The sequence below is a fragment of the Salvelinus fontinalis genome, chromosome 19 (genome assembly GCF_029448725.1).
Source record: "Salvelinus fontinalis isolate EN_2023a chromosome 19, ASM2944872v1, whole genome shotgun sequence".
NCBI lineage: Eukaryota > Metazoa > Chordata > Actinopteri > Salmoniformes > Salmonidae > Salvelinus > Salvelinus fontinalis.
In genome coordinates, this window is record NC_074683.1 from 20227112 (window position 1) to 20249871 (window position 22760).

A 22760-nucleotide genomic window follows, 5' to 3' on the forward strand; every position below is an offset into this window, starting at 1 on the left:
TGCTTCACCGTAGAGATGGTGCCAGGATTCCTCCAGACGTGACGCTTGGCATTCAGGCCAAAGAGTTCAATCTTGGTTTCATAAGACCAGAGAATCTTGTTTCTCATGGTCAAAGTCTTTAGGTTCCTTTTGGCAATCTCCAAGCGGGCTGTCATGTGCCTTTCACTGAGGAGTGGCTTCCGTCCTGCATCTAGCTCTAGGAAGAGTCTTTGTGGTTCCAAACTTCCATTAACTCTTCCATTTAAGAATGATGGAGGCCACTGTTTTCTTGGGGACCTTCAATGCTGCAGACATTTTTTGGTACCCTTCCCCAGATCTGTGCCTTGACACAATCCTGTCTTGGAGCTCTACAGACAATTCCTTCGACCTCATGGCTTGGTTTTTGCTCTGACATGCACTGTCAACTGTGGGACCTTAGACAGATGTGTGCCTTTCCAAATCATGTCCAATCAATTGAATTTACCACAGGTGAACTCCAATGAAGTTGTGGAAACATCTCAAGGATGATCAACGGAAACAAAATGCACCTGAGCTCAATTTCGAGTCTCATTACAAAGGGTCTGAATATTTATGAAAATAAGGTATTTCTGTTTTTTGTTTCTTATAAATTTGCTAAAATTTCTACAAACCTGTTTTCGCTTTGCTGAGGAAATTGTTTTATTTAATACATTTTAGAATAAGGTCTGTAATGTAACAAAATGTGCAAAAAGTCGCTTTCCGAAGGCACTGTATATACAATCTTGAAATAATGTACCTCAATAGCTAGCTTGGTTATCTAAATGTGACTGATTTACCATTAGCTAATCTGGTATTGTAGCAGTTATTCTCCACGCCTCCAAATTCAATTTGTAGAAGGGAGTACTATGGCTTATTAGCTGACTTGATAGCTGGATAATGTTGCTGCAACTAGCCAGGTGAACTTATATTAACTTAGCTAACTAACTGCATTGACACGTTGACAACAGGCAGTACTCATACTCGGGGGGAGAAGTTCAGTGCTGTCGCTGCTTACTTGGGCCAATGCAATACTGCAGAAATCAGGAAAGTTCAAATCAACTGAATTACGATATAATCAATTTCAGACACTTAGGGATGATTTTGGATTGATATTTAACATATGCTAATTTGGGGGACATTGACAGGCATTTTTTTTTTACATTTAGTGACAGCAGGCAGGTAAACAAAACCAAGGCATCATCATGGATTGCTGTTTCTCTTTGTCCACTGACTGCTGACTGCTTACAGAGTAAGGAAACCAATATTAAATATTGTAATTTGGATGAATTTTAAGAAATCAAGGGCTTTAAGGATTACCAGATGCCAGTCTGGTGTACAAGCGGGAGCTTAGGGTGTCATTCTCTCTGGCAATAGCCGTGGGGATACGAGACTCCGATACCATCTTGTCCTTCTTGCTAGCTCTGGTTAGGCCCACACGGTCCAATCGGGACCTCCTTCCTACCTCTGTCCCTGCTGGAGGGAACAAATATAACTCAAACTGAAATCAACAGAAATAGTAACGAAGAAAAAAGGTGAGGTTAGCACACAAAGTGAAGCCTCTATTGGAAGATTGTTATTTTTGTCTTGTATGTCATCTCAGGATGTAAGAACAAAGGTTTGCTTGAGGAAGGGCGTGGGAAGGTTTGCATAATTGTATAAAAAAAAATGTGTTTTGATTCTTACATGTGCCGGTTCTTAAAATGAACCTTCATCCTTAAAATTGGATTCAAGCACCGCATAATAGTGACATTGTGTCTGTGCAGTGACAATGCACATTTTCATTGTTAAAGTTACATTTCGTCTAATTCTGCTCAGTAATCATCTTGAAATGAACATGACCTTTTCAGGTGCAGGGGGCACATGTTAATTCAAAATAAATGTTATTTCTATATTTGATTGAACGTTTTCAAGGGGAAAAAGTCTCGTACCCTTGGATGGTCTCTCCGACTTGATGCTGAACATAGATTCCATGGACTCTGAGGAGGCTCCGGTGCCTGACTGAGAAGCCAGCTGGTTTTGAGGGATACCGGATCCAGCCATACTCTTTAGGCTACGTCCCTCAGAAGTCGACCTGTGCAGTTTGGAGAACAGGGGTGTCTTCTTGCTCTCTGGCTTGTTGGATTCCCTTTCCTCGGACGCTATCCTTCTCTCCTCCGAGGCGCTGCGGATCCTCATGGGTATCCTGGACACCGTCGACTCGATCTTCCTACGCATGGCCATAACCGGTGACTTGTTGGGCTTTTCCGGCTCCTTGTCCTCCTGCTCCGCCTCAGCTTCTATTCCCCCATCCATCCTCATAATCTCCACATCCTTCCTCTCCTGGCAATGGGATCCTCTTCTGCCACGGAGAGCCCAGGAGAGTCGGCGCCTGGGAGTCACTGGTTCTTCCTCCTTGGGCATTTCTTCCTTGCTTTCGGTTGACGGAGTCCTCTTCAGACGCATGGAAAGCCTTCTCATAAAGCCTTCGTCCTTCTGGGCCTCGCGGAGATCCTGCACCGACTTGGACTTCTCCTCCAATCTCCTGGGGACAAACACCAACGGCGCACCAATGGGCCCAGGTCGGTATACCTCTTTGCCTAACTTGGCAGAGTCCAAAGTGGCTACTGGTTTATCCTCAGGCTTTGACCAGTTGAGAAGCTGCAGGCCTCGCGTTGGAGAATACTCACGCTTTTTGAAGCGTGCCTCAAAAACTTCCTCAGAGGCAATGTCGTGGAGGTTTTGTCCCACTGGCGAGAGCTCACACTGGGGTGTAGGGCATGGGGAAACCTTGGGTGGACTCGGTTCTTTGGGCACGGGGGATGTCACCCTTGAATAGACTGCAGGGTGTTCCCCTGGTGTGGATAGCAGAGTGACTGGCTTTGTTTGGCCAGGGACAGATGTAGGTGTGTTGATAAATGTTGGTGCTAGAAATGGGGCTTGCGCAGGGACTGGAACAACCACAGGGGTGGAGTCTGCTAACAGGGGGCTAACTAGGGGCTGAAGCAAGGGGACCATGATGGTCTGCATTATGCTAGTGTACACAGAGGTCCTACCGTCTGGGAGCACAGTTAGGGCAGGTGGAGAGGGAGTCACAACATTTGCTGGTGCCCTTGAAGATGCTGGTGCTGGCGTGACCCTATTAGAACTTGTAGTAATGACCATCTCAGAAGATTTCACTTGTGCCTTCAGTTCCATTTCTACTTTTTTTACTTCTTTGTGTACTTCTTCAACTTCCCTAGCCTCTTCTTTATCTTTCTTCATTTGCTCCTCGAATGTAAGAACCCTCACAGGAGGGCTATACTCCCTCCAAGGAGGGATAGGCTCCCTCGAGGCCATGTACTCTGGTTCTATTATCGTTTTTTCACGAATGGACTTCTCAGTCTTAATCTCCTTGTCTATTGACGAGTCCTCTTCCTCCAACTTAGTTAATGTCTCCTGTTCTGTAGGCACTGGGCTTGGTGTGGGAAGTTTAAGGGTAGGTTTCCTGGGAGTCACGGTGCAGGAGTCATTTTTAAATGGCTCAGTGATAGCAGACATGGATATGGCCTCCTTGAGCCTTCGCTCCTCTATCTGAGCCAGCGGGATTTCCAGTGGTGCCCCGGTGCGTCGGTGCAGAGGAACGGGCTCTGCATCATCTCCTTGACTGAAGGAGGCGCTCTTGCGAAGGAATTTGGGTTTGAGCACGTCCTCTCTGGGCTCGTCGCTGGAGACTGCCTTGGTTAACGGAGGAACCCATAAGCGGTTAGTGCGCGAGTAGCGCTCCAGCGACGACGAATACTGCATTCCATCATCCATACCCAGTGTCTCCAGCAGGGGTCCTCGCAGGCCGCTCATCTTCTTGTCCACGGAGCCACCTCGGAGCAACCTCTGCCTCATCAGCTCCAGTTTGTGAGCATAGTCATCTTGACTCAGAGGACCTGGACTCACGCTCCTCCTAGGCAACTCCATGGATACCGCCTTTTTGAGGACTTGTCGGCCTTTTTCAGTGATTTCGTCGTCTGCTCTATCTTCTGGAACGATGTGGAGTAGCAGTGCGCTGTCAGCAGAGCCCCCTCTATGCAGATACCCCCTTCTGGGTCCTCCCTCTGGCTTGTCCAACTCCAAGCTCGAGCCTCTGCACAAGGGCCTTCTTGCATTCTCAGATACTTGCGCCAACTCTGCCAACTCCTCATCCAAAGACCCCTTGTCATTTTCTTGCGTCAAACTTTTCCTGGCGCGCCCCCTACCTGTCGAATCTCCAGCCTCTTTCAATTTCCCCATATGTTCACACTCCATCGCCTCTTGGTCATGGGTGACTGCTGACCCTGAACTGTCAATAGTGCCGTTTGACCGGCTTGTGCCTTCCTGGATCTCGTTTAGAGACATTCTTGATCCGGAGAACTCCATACTGAGTGGCATTGGAATGAAGGGCAGCTTGTCAATATCTTCGTCGGAGTCAGAGGACGATGATGGTGGGGGTGAGCCCTCTTTGAGGTGTCTGGGAACAGCGATGGAGATGTGGCTGGATGAGTCATTCAGCAACTCAGTGATGGACCTCATGACCATTTTGGATTTGTAGCTGATAAGGGACCGCTGCAAAAGACGGACATAACCAAATATAAGATGGAAGCAGATACAATTACATTTTTAAAAATACGCTTTGATGACAGACCTGCCACTTTCGGCGAGCCACAAACTTCTTGAGGGTCTCTGTGCTTATTGGCTTCCCCTTGGTAAGGGTCTGTATGAAAAGAATTGATTAGCATGTGTAATTTTGAAAATGCTCAATATCTTACCAAATTACACTACATATGACCAAAGGTATATGGACACCTGATCGACGAACAAGTCATTCCAAAATCATGGGCATTAATATGGTGTTGGTCACCCCTTTGCTGCTATGACAGCCTCCACTCCTCTAGGAAGGCTTTCCACTAGATGTTGGAACATTGCTGTGGGGACTTGGGCCACAAAAGCATGAGTGAGGTCTGGCACTGATATTAGGCGATTAGGCTCACAGTCGGAGTTCAAACTCATCCCAAAGGTGTTCGATGGGGTTGAGGTCAGGGCTCTGTGCAGGCCAGTCAAGTTCTTCCACACCGATCTTGAAAAACCATTTCTGCTTGGACATCGCTTTGTGCATGGGGGGCATTGTCATGCTGAAACAGGAAAGGGCCTTTCTCAAACTGTTGCCACAAAGTTGGAAACACAGAATCATCTAGAATGTTATTGTATGGTGTAGTGTTAAGTTTTCCCTTTACTGGAACTAAGGGGCCTAGTCCGAAACATGAAAAACAGCCTCAGACCATTATTCATCCTCCGCCAAACTTTACAGTTGGCACTATGTATTCGGGGCAGATAGCGTTCTCCTGGCATCCGCCAAACCCAGATTCATCCGTCGGACTGCCAGACGGTGAAGCGTAATTCATCACTCCAGAGTCCAATGGTGGCGAGCTTTACACCACTCCAGCAGACACTTGGTATTGCGCATTGTAATCTTAGACTTGTGTGAGGCTGCTCTGCCATGGAAACCCATTTCATGAAGCTCCCGACAAACAGTTATTGTGCTAACGTTGCTTCCAGAGGCGGTTTGGAACTCGGTAGTGTGTGTTGAAACTGAGGAAAGACAGCAGCCTGCGGCCCCATTCTGTGAGCTTGTGTGGCCTACCACTTCGCGGCTGAGCCGTTGTTGCTCCTAGACGTTTCCACTTCACAATAACAGCACTTACAGTTGACCGGGGCAGCTCTAGCAGGGTGCAGAAATTTTACGATCTGACTTGTTTGAAAGTTGACGTCCTATGATGGTGCCACGTTGAAAGTCACTGAGCTCTTCAGTAAGGCCATTCTACTACCAATGTTTGTCTATGGAGATTGCATGGCTGTGTGCTCAATTTTATACACCTGTCAGCAACGGGTGTGGCTGAAATAGCCAAATCCACTAATTTGAAGGGATGTCCACATACTTTTGTATATGATGATGCATCTCAAGTCAGAACAGATCCCTGAAGCAAATGTGTGTTGTGCGTCACATATGAGTCAAAGTTTACATGTCTCACCTTGAACCATGGATGACGGAGACCCTCTTCTGTATCAGGCCTCCTAAAGGGATGGCATGATTCCATTTTACATTTGATTTCTAGTGAGGGCGAAGAAGCCCACAAATGTATAAGAACTAAAGAAACGTGAATCTAGAAGGGGACACATCCTATCTTGACAACTGCAACTCAAATTGTCTTGAACATGTATTCAATCAAATGCATGATTTACCTGAAATTTGAACTAGCACATGGACATCTCAAGTTTTGGCCTGAACATGTTAACATCTACAGTTGCCACTCACAGTCTGTCTGTCACCAGCAGTTTGATGATGAATCCCTTGGCTTCTCGGCACAGGTCAGCGAACATACTCTCCTCAAAGGCCACATTGTAGTTCCTGATGTTGAGCACGGATCTGTGGTCATTCTCTCCAGCAAACGGAGACACTCCAGTCAGGCTGAAATGCAGAAACACCTGTGAACTTCTCTTCCTCTCACTAATTGTTCACTGATTTCTAGAACCACGTTCCAATATTACCGCAGGTCGATGGCATGTTTGATAAGGTCTCTCTCATAGCAATACAAATAGGAATCGTCAGCTACATATGTGGTGTTAATTTATCCATTGGCTTGTAAAGTGTGCATATGCATAAATCCATGCTTAAATTGTAATTAATAATCTTATGGATCACACCAAATTTAAGACACTTTTCACGTGTACCTACCACAGATATGTGATGACTCCAATCGGCCTGGAAGACAAAGCAGAGAATTTGTGATAAAGAGAGGATCCATTTGTGATATGTATCAAGTTTTTAACACTTTCATGGCCTTCAGCGTTTTTACCAGATGTCAGTTGCCTTGGACACAGGAGTTTGGTTGACAATTTCTGGGGCAACAAATTCTGGTGTGCCGTATTTGCAGTACTGAGCCTCGTCGGGTGTGAGCTCTATGGCGTTTCCGAAATCACAGATGCGGATTTGATCACCCTGGTGGTCTGCCATGAGGATGTTATCAGGCTAAGGGGAAACCCAAAGATGAGGTCAGAGTTCAGAATCAAGATGATCATATTGACAAATTACTGCATTCAGGGGTACATATTCCTTGTCTAAACGCACACCTGCAATACAAAAAAAAAAAAAACACAGTACTAACCAGAATCCCTCTCGTGAGATATCTTTAAAACTCTCTTTTAAGTGAAGACGTGTTTACCTTTATATCCAGATGGATGATATTTTGATGGTGAAGGTAGTCCACACCCTCCAGCAACTGTCTCATGCAGGAGCGGATCTGCAGGTATACCAAGCATAGGTCCATAAATATTTGGACATTGACCAAGTTATTATTTTAGCTGTCTACCACAGCATATTGGAGCTGAAAGTGCATACTTTAATTTAAGGGTATTTACATCCAAATCGGATGAACAGTGTAGGAATTACAACACTCTTTTATAACTGATCCCACCCCTTTTTAAGGTACCAAAAGTAATTGTACAATTGGCTGCTCAGCTGTTCCATAGCCAGGTGTGTGTTATTCCCTCATTAGTTCATTTACAAGTAAGCAGATAAAAGGTCTAGAGTTGATTTCAAGTGTGGCATTTGCATTTGGTTGCTGTTAACCCTCAATATGAAGTCCAAAGAGCTGTCACTGCCAGTGAAGCAAGCCATCATTATACTGAAAAAATTAAAATAAACCCATCAGAGAGATAGCAAAAACATTAGGTGTGGCCAAATCAATTATTTGGTACATTCCTAAAAAGAAAGAACACAATGGTGCACTCAGGAGCACCAAAAAGCCTGGAAGGCCACGGAAAACAACTGTGGTGGACGACAGAATAACTCTTTCCCTGGTGAAGAAAAACCCCTCCACAACAGTTGACCAGATCAAGAACACACTCCAGGTGGTAGGTGTCTCTGTGTCAAAGTCAACAATCAAGAGAATAATTCACCGGAGTAAATACAGAGGGTTTACCACAATATTTAAACCATTGGTAAGCCTCAAAAACAGGAAGACCAGATTAGAGTTTGCCAAAAAACATATTAGAAAGCCTGTAGAGTTCTGGAACAACATCCTATGGACAGATGAGACAAAGATCAACTTGTACTTGGAGGTAGTGTTATGGCGTGGGCATTTATGGCTGCCTATGGAACTGGTTCCCTTGTATTTATTGATGATGTGACTGCTGACAAAAACATCAGGATGAATTCTGAAGTGTTAAGGGCTATATTATCTGCTCAGATTCAGCCAAATGTTTCAAAACTCATTGGACGGTGCCTCACAGTGAAAATGTACAATGACCTTCGAAGCATACTGTGAAAGCAACCCAATACTTTTTTAAGGCAAAGAAGTGGAATGTTCTGCAATAGCCAAGTCAGTCACCTGAACTGAATCCAATTGAGCATGCATTTTACTTGTTAAAGGCAAAATGGCCCAAGAACAAGCAGGAACTGAAGACAGCTGCAGTAAAGGCCTGGAAGAGCATCACTAGGGAAGAAATCCAGCATCTGGTGGTGTCTATGGGTTCCAGACTTCAGACAGTCATTGACATATTTGCAAAAAAGTATTAAAACTACACAATTTAATTTGGATTATGTTAGTTGTCCAATTACTTTAGAGCCCCAAAAATTGGGGGGCTATGTATAAAAATGGTTGTAATTCCTACATGGATCATACAATCATTTTGAAAAAACCCTTCAATTAAAGATGGAAGTCCACACTTAAAACACATCTTGATTGTTTCCTTTCAAATCCATTGTGGTGGCGTATAGAGCCAAGATGATGCAAATTGTGTCACATTCCACTTATGGACCTGACTGTATTATACAAGGTCACATTTACTCCTGTAAAAGTGTGTGGATTTACTTGGTTTTCTTTGTGTCTGCTTAGAGAATAATTCTAGGGGCCAGGTTGGTTGCTACAGGCAAGAGTACAATGATCTTTCAATAGAGGTCACTGTTTCTCATGACCCCATAATGAAGTCCTTTACCGAAAGAAAAAAATATTCTGGCAAACAGTTGTGGCAAATCTTTGGGAAATTTGCTGCAAGCTCATATTTTTGCAGTCAAATACATTTTGTGGCAAACTGTTGAGGCAAATATGTGGTGACTTGTGAAGTTCTGGCAAAAAATCTGGGAAACCGGGGCTAACATTCTACTGTTTGCAGCATATTTGCTGCAAACTCATTATGAATATGCAATGTCATATAACTTTAGATTAACTTTTCACAGAGAAGACTAAACATACTAAATGTATTAAATATTCAATGTATTCAATGTCTTAAGAGATACAAAATAAATCCAACATAACTTGAAATATTCAGCATGCTAATGAAAAAAAAGAGCACAGTCTGAATATTTCACAAATAAATAGTTTTAATCTTATGTAGCTACAACATTTAAATGAGAGAAATGTGAAAACTACAGGGATGCTGACCATAGGATGTTTAAAGGGAAACTACAGAATTTACTTGAGCCAAGCGATAACTGAGCAATGAACTTTCAACCAATGAATGTTTAATAAAAGAGAATTAACAAAATTGAAATATTTTAAAACAACAAAAACAAAATCAAACCCAGTTCAGAACTGTTGCCTTTTTGAGTGAACTTTGAAGCTGGCGGCCCTGTGGAAGTCGTTTGTCCAAAGCTTGTTGAATGAATGCACTGAAACAATCAGAAAACAGAAAACAAAAACAACATTAGGATACTGAAAGCAATTACTGAAAACATTTTCTATTTTTAAATGGTAGGCTTTGGAAAAACGGGGTCAGCTGTTACAAAGTTGCCTTGATGTTGCTATGCTTCTCATTAAAACTGGCATTCTCTATATTTATCAGCAAGGAAACAATGTTTCTGCCTTGTATAAATGCTATATTATCAAATGATTTAGCTAGAATAAACTGGAACTTAGGCCTTTTAAATCTACCAGAGTATAAAGGATTTGCACAATTGATTCAAACGAATCATCTAATTATGATATTCAATCTAGACCATTGTCTACTATTTGTCTCTTCTTCCTGACTCAGGTGTATAAGGCTTGGGTGGAAGAAAAGCAACATAAAATTGAGTTGTGCCTAATATGGCAATATGTATTATTTTTCCAAAATGAAGTATTGTTAACTTACATCTCAAAGCCAGGCATGCAAGAAGCCTTGACCTGCTGCAAATATATTTCTCTGTCCCCAGTTTGATTGAAGGCCTCAATCTGTATTTTTGCCTTGTAACTGATTGCTTCTAGAAAGAAAGTGTCACGTTCCTGACCTATTTCTGTTAGTTTATGTGTGTTAGTTGGTCAGGACGTGAGGTTGGGTGGGCATTCTATGTTTTCTGTTTCTGTGTTGGGTTTTGGGTTGCCTGGTATGGCTCTTAATTAGAGGCAGGTGTTTGGCGTTCCTCTAATTAAGAGTCATATTTAGGTAGGCGTTGTCACAGTGTTCGTTGTGGGTGATTGTCTTCCGTGTCTGTGTCTGTACACCACGCGGGACTGTTTACGGTTTGTTCAGTTTGTGTAGCCTATGTTCCTATTCGTGCGTTTTTCTTGTTTTATGTAAGTACGTCGTCTAGGTCTGTCTACACCGTTTTTTGTTAGTTTAATCAAGTTCGTGTTTTCGTTAATAAAATATGTAATTTCACTACGCTGCGCCTTGGTTCCCTCAATACTCCTCCTCTTCCGAAGATGAAGAGGAGGAGGACTGCCGTTACAGAATCACCCACCAAGAATCCAGAACCAAGCAGCGTAATTTGGAGCAACGGGGAAGTATACAGGACTTGTGGAGTTGGGAGCAAATATTTAACGGAGAAGGACCATGGGCTAAAGTGAATCACCGTCCATGGGAACAGCTGGAGGCAGCTCGGAGAGTGGAGGAAAAGAGAGTGAGGAACCGAAGTTATGAGGGAACGGGTCTTGCACAGAAGCCCAAAAAGCCCGTGAGTAACACCCAAAAATTTCTTGGGGGGGGGCTAAGAGGTAGTGGGCCAAGGGCAGGTAGGAGACCTGCGCCCACTTCCCAGGCTTACCGTGGAGAGCGGGAGTACGGGCAGGCGCCGTGTTACGCAGTAGAGCACACTGTGTCTCCTGTAAGAGTGCATAGCCCAGTGCGGGTTATTCCACCTCCCCGCACTGGTAGGGCTAGATTGGGTATTGAGCCAGGTGTCATGAGGCCGGCTCAACGCGTCTGGTCTCCAGTGCGTCTCCTCGGGCCGGCATACATGGCACCTGCCTTACGCATGGTTTCCCCGGTTCGCCTACATAGGCCGGTGCGGGTTATTCCACCTCCCCCCACTGGTTGGGCGACCGGGAGCATTCAACCAGGTAAGGTTGGGCAGGCTCAATGCTCAAGAGTGCCAGTACGCCTCCACGGTCCGGTATTTCCGGCGCCACCTCCCCGCCCCAGCCTAGTACCTACAGTGCCTACACTACGCACTAGGCTACCAGTGCGTCTCCTGAGCCCTGTTCCTCCTCCACGCACTCTCCCTGTAGTGCGTGTATCCAGTTCGGTGCCTCCAGTTCCGGCACCACGCACTAAGCCTCCTGTGCGTCTCCAGAGCCCTGTACACACTGTTTCTTCTCCCCCTACTAATCCTGATGTGCTTGTCCTCAGCCCGGTGTCACCAGTGCCGGTACCATGCACCAGGTATAGAGTGGGCTTTGAGAGTACAGTGTGCCCTGTCCCTGCTCCCCGCACTAGTATGAAGGTGCGTGTCCTTAGCCCGGTGCCTCCAGTTCCGGCACCACGCACCAGGTCTACAGTGCGCCTTATCCGGCCAGAGCCATCCGTCTCCCCAGCGCCATCTGAGCCATCCGTCTCCCCAGCGCCATCTGAGCCATCCGTCTCCCCAGCGCCATCTGAGCCATCCGTCTCCCCAGCGCCGTATGAGCCATCCGTCTCCCCAGCGCCGTATGAGCCATCTGTCTCCCCAGCGCCGTATGAGCCATCCGTCTCCCCAGCGCCGTCTGAGCCATCCGTCTCCCCAGCGCCGTCTGAGCCATCCGTCTCCCCAGCGCCGTCTGAGCCATCCGTCTGCAATGAGCCTGCAAAGCCGCCCGTCTGCCATGAGCCTACAGAGCCGCCCGCCAGACAGGAGCCGCTAGAGCCGCCCGTCAGACAGGATCTGCCAGAGCCGCCCGTCAGACAGGATCTGCCAGAGCCGCCAACCAGACAGGATCCGCCAGAGCCGCCAACCAGACAGGATCTGCCAGAGCCGCCAACCAGACAGGATCTGCCAGAGCCGCCAACCAGACAGGATCTGCCAGAGCCGCCAACCAGACAGGATCTGCCAGAGCCGCCAACCAGACAGGATCTGCCAGAGCCGCCAACCAGACAGGATCTGCCAGAGCCGCCAACCAGACAGGATCTGCCAGAGCCGCCAACCAGACAGGATCTGCCAGAGCCGCCAACCAGACAGGATCTGCCAGAGCCGCCAACCAGACAGGATCTGCCAGAGCCGCCAACCAGACAGGATCTGCCAGAGCCGCCAACCAGACAGGATCTGCCAGAGCCGCCAACCAGACAGGATCTGCCAGAGCCGCCAACCAGACAGGATCTGCCAGAGCCGCCAACCAGACAGGATCTGCCAGAGCCGTCAGAGCCATGAGCGTCCAGAGCCGTCAGCCTGCCATGAGCGTCGAGAGCCGTCAGCCAGCCATGAGCGTCGAGAGCCGTCAGCCAGCCATGAGCGTCGAGAGCCGTCAGCCAGCCATGAGCGTCGAGAGCCGTCAGCCAGCCATGAGCGTCGAGAGCCGTCAGCCAGCCATGAGCGTCGAGAGCCGTCAGCCAGCCATGAGCGTCGAGAGCCGTCAGCCAGCCATGAGCGTCGAGAGCCGTCAGCCAGCCATGAGCGTCGAGAGCCGTCAGCCAGCCATGAGCGTCGAGAGCCGTCAGCCAGCCATGAGCGTCGAGAGCCGTCAGCCAGCCATGAGCGTCGAGAGCCGTCAGCCAGCCATGAGCGTCGAGAGCCGTCAGCCTGCCATGAGCGTCGAGAGCCGTCAGCCTGCCATGAGCGTCGTGAGCCGTCAGCCTGCCATGAGCGTCGTGAGCCGTCAGCCTGCCATGAGCGTCGAGAGCCGTCAGCCTGCCATGAGCGTCCAGATTCGTCAGTCAGCCAGGAGCTGCCCTTCAGCCAGAAACGGCTATATACCCAGAACTGCCCCTCAGTCCAGAGCTGTCTCTCTGTCCGGAGCTGCCTTTCAGTCCGGAGTTGCCCCTCTATCATGATCTCCCTCTCTATCTTGATCTACCTCTTTATTCTGATCTATTCCTCTGTCTTGTGCTATCCCTCTGTCTTGATTTATCCCTCTGTCCCGGTGCTGTCCCTGTCATGGATGTTACTAAGAGGATTTTGTGGGGGTAAGATATGGGTGGACATTTTTAGGGGTAGATGGAGGCTAGGATTGATTATGGTGGGGTGGGGACCTCGCCCGGAGCCTGAGCCACCACCGTGGTCAGATGCCCACCCAGACCCTCCCCTAGACTTTGCGCTGGTGCGCCCGGTGTTCGCACCTTATGGGGGGGGGGTTATGTCACGTTCCTGACCTATTTCTGTTAGTTTATGTGTGTTAGTTGGTCAGGACGTGAGGTTGGGTGGGCATTCTATGTTTTCTGTTTCTGTGTTGGGTTTTGGGTTGCCTGGTATGGCTCTTAATTAGAGGCAGGTGTTTGGCGTTCCTCTAATTAAGAGTCATATTTAGGTAGGCGTTGTCACAGTGTTCGTTGTGGGTGATTGTCTTCTGTGTCTGTACACCACGCGGGACTGTTTACGGTTTGTTCAGTTTGTGTAGCCTATGTTCCTATTCATGCGTTTTTCTTGTTTTATGTAAGTACGTCGTCTAGGTCTGTCTACACCGTTTTTTGTTAGTTTAATCAAGTTCGCGTTTTCGTTAATAAAATATGTCATTTCACTACGCTGCGCCTTGGTTCCCTCAATACTCCTCCTCTTCCGAAGATGAAGAGGAGGAGGACTGCCGTTACAGAAAGAGGTAAGGGAAAACACATGATCAAGATGAGCTAGCTACGTGTTTGAAGAAATTAAAGATCTAATTGTTACAAAGAATGAATGTTTGGGATACATTTATGAGAATAATACATGCATTTATCTTTGTGGGCTATACTCGGCCTTGTCTCAGGATGGTAAGTTGGTGGTTGAAGGTATCCCTCTAGTGGTGTGGGGGCTGTGCTTTGGCAAAGTGGGTGGTGTTCTATCCTGCCTGTTTGGCCCTGTACGGGGTTACCGTCGGATGGGGCCACAGTGCCTCCCGACCCCTCCTGTCTCAGCCTCCAGTATTTCTGCTGCAGTAGTTTGTGACGGGGGGCTAGGGTCAGCCTGTTATATCTGGAGTATTTCTCCTGTCTTATCCGGTGTCCTGTGTTAATTTAAGTATGCTCTCTTTAATTCTCTCTCTTTCTTTCTCTCTCTCTCAGAGGACCTGAGCCCTAGGACATGCCTCAGGACTACCTGGCCTGATGATTCCTTGCTGTCCCCAGTCCACCTGGCCGTGCTGCTGCTCCAGTTTCAACTGTTCTGCCTGCGGCTATGGAACCCTGACCTGTTCACCGGACGTGCTACCTGTCTCAGACCTGATGTTTTCAACTCTCTAGAAACAGCAGGAGCGATAAAGATACTCTGAATGATCGGCTATGAAAAGCCAAACTGACATTTACTCCTGAGGTGCGGACCTGTTGCACCCTCGACATCCACTGTGATTAATATTATTTGACCCTGCTGGTCATCAATGATCATTTGAACATTTAGGCCATGTTCTGTTTTAATCTCCACCCGGCACAGCCAGAAGAGGACTGGCCACCCCTCATAGCATGGTTCCTCTCTAGGTTTCTTCCTAGGTTCTGGCCTTTCTAGGGAGTTTTTCCTAGCCACTGTGCTTCTACACCTGCATTGCTTGCTGTTTGGGGTTTTAGGCTGGGTTTCTGTACAGCACTTTGAGATATCAGCTGATGTAAGAAGGGCTTTATGAATACATTTGATTTACTTACCTTATCAAGCTTGAACACAATAGTAATTTATCACTCAAAAAAGTGTTATGAGTGAGTCCACCACAAACATCTTTCCAGGGTTTTGATGCATCCTCTTCCCAATTCCGCGTTTTTCAACATCATGGGTAAGGGAAGCGTATCCATCTGCAAAAGTTCATTTTTGCTTTGATGTCAAGTCAGCTCATATTGCTGCAACCTTAGCTAGCTGTGTCAGTTAACAAAGACAGAAACTTATTCATTCAAAAATTGTGTTTAGGCAAATAATTAGTTAGCTAGCTAGTTATCACATCAATTGTGCAAAAGTATGATAGCTAACCTTAGCTAGCTAGTTGAGCACTAGCTGGTGGTGCTGACAGAGTGAAACTGATATAGCAACAAAATGTGTTTCACTCTATTCCATAAAACATGACATTGCTAGCCAGGCATACTTTTTTTAACACTATTTTGAAGTTTACTAGGAAGTTTAATTAATAAGTTAGAAACTTACCAGACAACTTTGGTAGGTAGCTAGCTGGAAAACTTGTTCTGCATTTTCTAAGTGATTTTTCTTCTCCCCCTGACTGGTTGTCAACAGTTACTTGTCTTGGAACTCACGTGTTACACAGAAAAGGCTTCTGGTAAACTGTTTGCCACAGATTCAAATATAATTATGAGATCATTATTTACTATAAAACCTCTGGCAAACTTTTTGCCACCAATGGCAATAAATACTGTAGTATTGTTGCCAAAGGTTTGACGCAGATTCACCATTAGTGACAAACATTTGCAAACTTCTGGCAACATTTTGTAGCACACTATTTAGTTTGCAGCAAATTTGCCAAAAACTTGCGGGAAGTGCCGCAACAAATGATTTTTTTGTAAGGAGTGTCCTCCAAGCACATAGTAACCAACTCACGTCTGACTCCATTACTGTAGATTTCTTTGTTAACCTCTCCAGCAACTCCTCATTGCATCTTGACGCATTGATCAAGGAGAAATACATTTCTGACACTGAAAATACTCCATAATTATGATATGAGATGAATGGGGGCAAAAATTGTCCAACATATGAACTTTATGCATATTACTGTCACCATGTGATTGTGTGTGAATGCAAGTGCGTATGTGTATGCGTGTGTCTACCATAAGAAAGACCATTATAGCTGCCAACTTCTCCAATTTTCAAATCAAATGGTATACGTAATCTATGTGACAGGCACCAGTCAGTATGATCTCCCAAAAGGATACATCTCTGTGACAATAATGAATGTGTTCTTCTTCTCAAAGGCATCATGGAAATACAGGACTCTCTCGTGGTGCAGCCCAGACAGTAGGTTCATCTCTCTCAGAGCAGATGCCTTCCTCTTGGCTCGGGCCGAGATGAACTTGGAAGCATACTCCATTTTACCAACCTTCTGCGTCACCCGTTTCACATAGGAGAAAGCGCCTCTGAAAAAATAAATTAAACGATTGATTTGGAGGTAACACTTTACAATCACTTTCATGATTAAGCATTAACAAACAATTTCTAAACCTTGAATAAATACACATTTCACATTTAGAACATTTATAAGGATATAGTCCTTACAATTCATTAAATCATTTCCAAGATGGCGTAGCAGTCAGACGTCCTTTGTCCTCGTCTTGTCGTGTCCCGTGTATATAAATATTTACATATTTAATTTGCATATCTTTTTTATATATTTTTTCTAAACTCAACTTCAAAACCCTCTCCTGCAACCCGCCTCACCAATTTGTGGTGCGAATCAGTTTTTTTTATAAAAAAAAAGTATTATTCACCTCAGATCTGAAATCCACAACAGAAGCTTGCCAGAAGTTAGCCAGTTCACTGGCTAACGTTAGTATTCAGCTAACCATGGCTACCGGTCATCAGCTATCCTTTAGCTCGAAAAGCTATCGCCAGTTTTGTACAACACAACTCAGACCAGAGCATACCGGACCTATTTTCTCCATATTCCCGGATTTCTACCGCAAGCTCTGGACATCTACAACTGGATCTTGCAGCTAGCTAGCTGCTATCCGAGTGACTATTGGCTAACGTCGGTCCCGGAGCAAACACCAATTATTCCGGAGCTAGCCAGCTGAAGAGTTCCATCAGCCACTCCTGGGCTACAATCACCTATGCGGACCCGTTTTACTGCCGATGCGGAGCCCCACCGGGCCTTCACGACTGGACTACCGACGTGATCTGCCAGAGGGAGTTATCCAACTAGCCCCTCCGTTGCGACGTAACCTGAACGCCCATCTGCTAACTGCAGCCCGCTAATCGTTAGCTGTCTTGAGCATATCGGCTGCTATCTGAATATGTCTATCGGACAATTTTCTTGGGCCACTATAACTATTTTGCCAATTGGATTGGTCCCCTCTACCACACAGTACCCCACTAATCTACCGACGGAAATTCACGAGGTGGCAAAAAACAGACCTCCATCTTCTGCCAGTTTGCTACCCATTGTCACGTTCCTGACCTGTTTTTGTATTTGTTTAGTATGGTCAGGACGTGAGTTGGGGTGGGCATTCTATGTTATGTGTTTCTATGTTGGGTTCATGTTTAATTAGCCTGATATGGTTCTCAATCAGGGGCAGGTGTTTTATGTTTCCTCTGATTGAGAACCATATTAAGGTAGGCTGTTCACACTGTTTGTTTGTGGGTGATTGTTTGCTGTGACTGTGTTTGTTCACCTCACAGTACTGTTTCGGTTCGTTCGTTCGTTCGTTTGTTTGTTCCTGTGTCAGTGTTTGTGCCACACGGGACTGTTTCGTTTGTTCCTGTTCGTGCGTTCTTCGTTGTCTGTAAGTTCTCATGTTCAGGTCTGTTTACGTTGTTTGTTATTTTGTAGTTGTTCAAGTGTGCTTCGTGTTCATCTATTAAATAAATCATGATTGATTCCACCTACGCTACATATTGGTCCGATCCTTCTCGCCTCTCCTCGTCCGATGAGGCGGACGAAATAGACAATCGTTACACCCATGGCCCGGCTAGCTGTCTGAATCACTGTGACCCCAAACGACCTCACTACTCACTGGACCCTTATGATCACTCGGCTAAGCATGCCTCTCCTTAATGTCAATATGCCTTGTCCATTGCTGTTCTGGTTAGTGTGTATTGGCTTATTTCACTGTAGAGCCTCTAGCTCTGCTCATTATACCTTATCCAACCTTTCAGTTCCACCACCAACACATACGATGACATCACCTGGTTTCAATTATGTTTCTATATACAATATCTCTCTCATTATCACTCATTGCCTAGGTTTACCTCCACTGTATTCACATCCTACCATACCTTTGTCTGTACATTATACCTTGAAGCTATTTTATCACCCCCAGAAACCTGCTCCTTTACTCTCTGTTCCGGTAGTCCTAGACGGCCAATTCTCATAGCTTTTAGCCATACCCTTATCCTACTCCTCCTCTGTTCCTCTGGCGATGTAGAGCTGAATCCAGGCCCTGCAGTGCCTAGCTCCACTCCTAATCCCCAGGCTCTCTCTTTTAATGACTTCTGTAACCGTAATAGCCTTCGTTTCATGCATGTTAACATTAGAAGCTTCCTCCCTAAGTGTGTTTTATTCACTGCTTTAGCATACTCTGCCAACCCGGATGTCCTAGCCGTGTCTAGGTCCCGTGTGGCTCAGTTGGTAGAGCATGGCGCTTGCAACGCCAGGGTTGTGGGTTCAATTCCCACGGGGGACCAGGGTTCAATTCCCATGGGGGGACCAGGATGAATATGTATGAACTTTCCAATTTGTAAGTCGCTCTGGATAAGAGCGTCTGCTAAATGACTTAAATGTAAATGTAAATGTGTCTGAATCCTGGCTTAGGAAGACCACCAAAAACTCTGAAATCTCCATCCCTAACTACAACATTTTCAGACAAGATAGAACGGCCAAAGGGGGCGGTGTTGCAATTTAATGCAGAGAGAGCCTGCAGAGTTCTGTCCTACTATTCAGGTCTGTACCCAAACAATTTGAACTTCTACTTTTAAAAAGCCACCTCTCTAAAAACAAGTATCTCACCGTTACCGCCTGCTATAGACCACCCTTTGCCCCCAGCTGTGCTCTGGACACCATATGTGAACTGATTGCCCCCCATCTATCTTCAGAGCTCATGCTGCTAGATGACCTAAACTGGGACATGCTTAACACCCCAGCCATCCTACAATCTAAGCTTGATGCCCTCAACAAATTATCAATGAACCTACCAGGTACAACACCAAAGCCGTAAACACGGGCACCCCCATTGATGTCATCCTAACCAACTTGCTCTCTAAATACACCTCTGCTGTTTTCAACCAAGATCTCAGCGATCATTGCCTCATTGCCTGCATCCGTAAAGGGTCAGCGGTCAAACGTCCTCCACTCATCACTGTCAAACGCTCCCTGAAACACTTCAGCAAGCAGACCTTTCTAATCGACCTGGCCCGGGTATCCTGGAAGGATATTGACCTCATCCCGTCAGTAGAGGATGCCTGGTTATTTTTTTTAAAATGCCTTCCTCACCATCTTAAATAAGCATGCCCCATTCAAGAAATTTAGAACCAGGAACAGACATAGCCCTTGGTTCTCTCCAGACCTGACTGCCCTTAACCAACACAAAAACATCCTGTGGCGTTCTGCATTAGCATTGAACAGCCCTCGTGATATGCAACTTTTCAGGGAAGTTAGAAACCAATATACACAGGCAGTTAGAAAAGCCAAGGCTAGCTTTTTCAAGCAGAAATTTGCTTCCTGCAACACAAACTCAAAAAAGTTCTGGGACACAGTAAAGTCCATGGAGAATAAGAGCACCTCCTCCCAGCTGCCCAATGCAGAGGACAGGAAACTCTGTCACCACCGATAAATCCACTATAATTGAGAATTTCAATAAGCATTTTTCTACAGCTGGCCATGCTTTCTACCTGGCTACCCCGGTCAACAGCACTGCACCACCCAGAGCAACTCGCCCAAGCCTTCCCCATTTCTCCTTCTCCCAAATCCAGTCAGCTGATGTTCTGAAAGAGATGCAAAATCTGGACCCCTACAAATGAGCCGGGCTAGACAATCTGGACCCTTTCTAAAATTATCTGCTGAAATTGTTGCAATCCCTATTGCCAGCCTGTTCAACCTCTCTTTTGTGTCGTCTGAGATTCCCAAAGATTGGAAAGCAGCTGCGGTCATCCCCCTCTTCAAAGGGGGGGACACTCTTGACCCAAACTGCTACAAACCTATGTCTATCCTACCCTGCCTTTCTAAGGTCTTCGAAAGCCAAGTTAACAAACAAATTACCAACCATTTCAAATCCCACCGTACCTTCTCTGCTATGCAATCTGGTTTCAGAGCTGGTCATGGGTGCACCTCAGCCACGCTTAAGGTCCTAAACGTCATCTTAACCGCCATCGATAAGAAACAATACTGTGCAGCCGTATTCATCGACCTAGCCAAGGCTTTCAACTCTGTCAATCACCACATCCTCATCGGCAGACTCAACAGCATTGGTTTCTCAAATGATTGCCTCGCCTGGTTCACCAACTACTTCTCCAGCACCAGGGGGGCTAGGGACACGGTCAAACACCTGCACAACACCTCAGGGGCAGCATCGTTCACGCTCAGCTGGATATCAAAGGATAGGGCTTCATGTCTGTGTGGTTACGGGGGCTATTTGATGCTAATGCAGAATGCCACAGGATGTTTTTGTGTTGGTCAAGGGCAGTCAAGTCTGGGGTGAACCAAGGGCTATATCTGTTCTTAGTTCTACATTTTTTGAATGGGGCATGCCTATTTAAGATGGAGAGGAAAGCACTTTTAAAGAGCAACCAGGCATCCTCTACTGACGGGATGAGGTCAATATATCCTTCCAGGATACCCGGGCCAGGTCGATCAGAAAGGCCTGCTTGCTGAAGTGTTTTAGGGAGCGGTTAACAGTGATGAGGGGTGACCGCAGACCCATTACGCACACAGGCAATGAGGCAATGATCACTGAGATCCTGGTTGAAGTCAGCAGAGGATTATTTAGAGGGCAAGTTGGTCAGGATGATATCTAAGAGGGTGCTCATGGTTACAGATTTAGGGTTGTACCTGGTAGGTTCCTTGATAATTTGTGTGAGATTGAGGGCATCTAGTTTAGATTGTAGGACGGCCGGGGTGTTAAGCATGTCCCAGTTTAGGTCACCTAACAGTATGAGCTCTGAAGACAGATGTTGTGCAATCAATTCACATATGGTGTCCAGGGCACAGCTGGGGGCTGAATGTGCTCTATAACAAGTGGCAACGGTGAGAGACTTGTTTCTGGAAAGGTGGATTTTAAAAGTAGAAGCTCAAATTGTTTGGGCACAGACCTAGATAGTATGACAGAAATCTGCAGGCTCTCTGCAGTAGATTACAACTCCGCCCCCTTTGGCAGTTATATCTTGTCGGAAAATGTTATAGTTAGGGATGGAAATTTCAGGATTTTCAGGACGATGATAACCTGCTCCGAAGTGCTCAGGACCTCAGACTGGTGCAAAGTTTCACCTTCCAACAGGACAACGACCATAAGCACACAGCCAAGACAATGCAGGAGTGGCTTTGGGACAAGTCTCTGACTGTCATTGAGTGGCCCTATCGAACATCTCTGGAGAGTACTGAAAATAGCTGTGCAGCAATGCTCCCCATCCAACCCGACAGAGCTTCAGAGTATCTGCAGAGAAGAATGGGAGAAACTCCCCAAATATAGGTATGCCAAGCTTGTAGCGTCATACCCAAGAAGACTCGAGGCTGTAATTGCTGCCAAAGGTGCTTCAACAAAGTCCTGAGTAAAGGGTCTGAATACTTATGTAAATCTAATATTTATAAATATTTTTATAAATTAGCAACAATTTAAAAAAAAAAAAAAACTTTTATTGCTTTGTCATTATGGTTTATTGTGTGTAGATTGATAAGGAAATTTTTTGAATAAGGCTGTAACCTGACAAAATGTGGAAAAAGTCAATGGGTTTGAAATCTTTCCAAAGGGACTGTATATCTAACACTGGGCTACATGGCCAAAATATCATATCACTGTATTTTTAAAATGTTTGACTATGACAGTATTTGATGTTTCTGAATAATACAAGTTGTAAATGCGCCCTAGGATGGCAACAAATGAATTATGTGATTTTAATTTGTTTTCTCCATTCTGATTGCTTTACTGTTCAGCCAAAAATAATTGGACAAAACTGACAGTGAAGAAGTCCTATTTATAGAACATTAAATAGGAATCAAAATCCAATTTTTTAGCTTGTTACTCAGCCAATGTTTACCATTTGCATAGTTATTTGTTCAATTCCGGCACTAATTTATTATCATTCACAAACTGTGTCTTGTTTCTTTTGTCTTAATATGCCTCTATTTCGCAAAAAATAAAATTAAATAATGTTTCCTTGACAGAATTAATTATTCTCCGACCTGTTTGACTGCAGTTCTTACGTTCGCCACTAGGGGTAGTTGCCCAATGTCTTGGGGTCTTTCCTCCCAAAGTTGTTTGACTTCTTGGTATTGCAAGCAAACTCCTCAGTTCTCAGCTAAAGACAGTTCTTTCTGGCCATAAAAACCGAATGAGTGCCATCCTTTTTTGGAGTCATTACTGCATTTTTAATATAACAAATCAAACGTTAAAATGCTTTTATATAAGGTGAAGTGTAAATTCAAACCTGTCTGTGAATGAATACCTGTATAGTTTGTTTACGGTTTAACACCCAGCCAGTGTATTTGACAAATAGACTTGACTTTCATTTTATGATGTGTATAGCTACCTAGCTAATGTTAGGCCTAATCATTTGTGTATCAAGGGTT

The 22760-nt window shown here is 45.6% G+C and overlaps 1 protein-coding gene across 1 annotated transcript in view; it reads right to left on the bottom strand.

Annotated features, from left to right (window-relative positions):
• Nucleotides 1–22760, bottom strand: part of LOC129817018 (striated muscle preferentially expressed protein kinase-like) — a gene marked incomplete at its 5' end in the record, with an annotated part of 113456 nt that overhangs the window by 18364 nt on the left and 72332 nt on the right. The window contains 10 exons of the mRNA XM_055872003.1: nucleotides 1315–1470; nucleotides 1926–4548; nucleotides 4628–4696; nucleotides 6012–6054; nucleotides 6296–6448; nucleotides 6716–6742; nucleotides 6837–7009; nucleotides 7203–7280; nucleotides 15869–15926; nucleotides 16201–16401. Of these exons, the coding sequence (XP_055727978.1) occupies nucleotides 1315–1470; nucleotides 1926–4548; nucleotides 4628–4696; nucleotides 6012–6054; nucleotides 6296–6448; nucleotides 6716–6742; nucleotides 6837–7009; nucleotides 7203–7280; nucleotides 15869–15926; nucleotides 16201–16401 (3581 nt within the window). The remainder of the gene's footprint in view (nucleotides 1–1314; nucleotides 1471–1925; nucleotides 4549–4627; nucleotides 4697–6011; nucleotides 6055–6295; nucleotides 6449–6715; nucleotides 6743–6836; nucleotides 7010–7202; nucleotides 7281–15868; nucleotides 15927–16200; nucleotides 16402–22760) is intronic.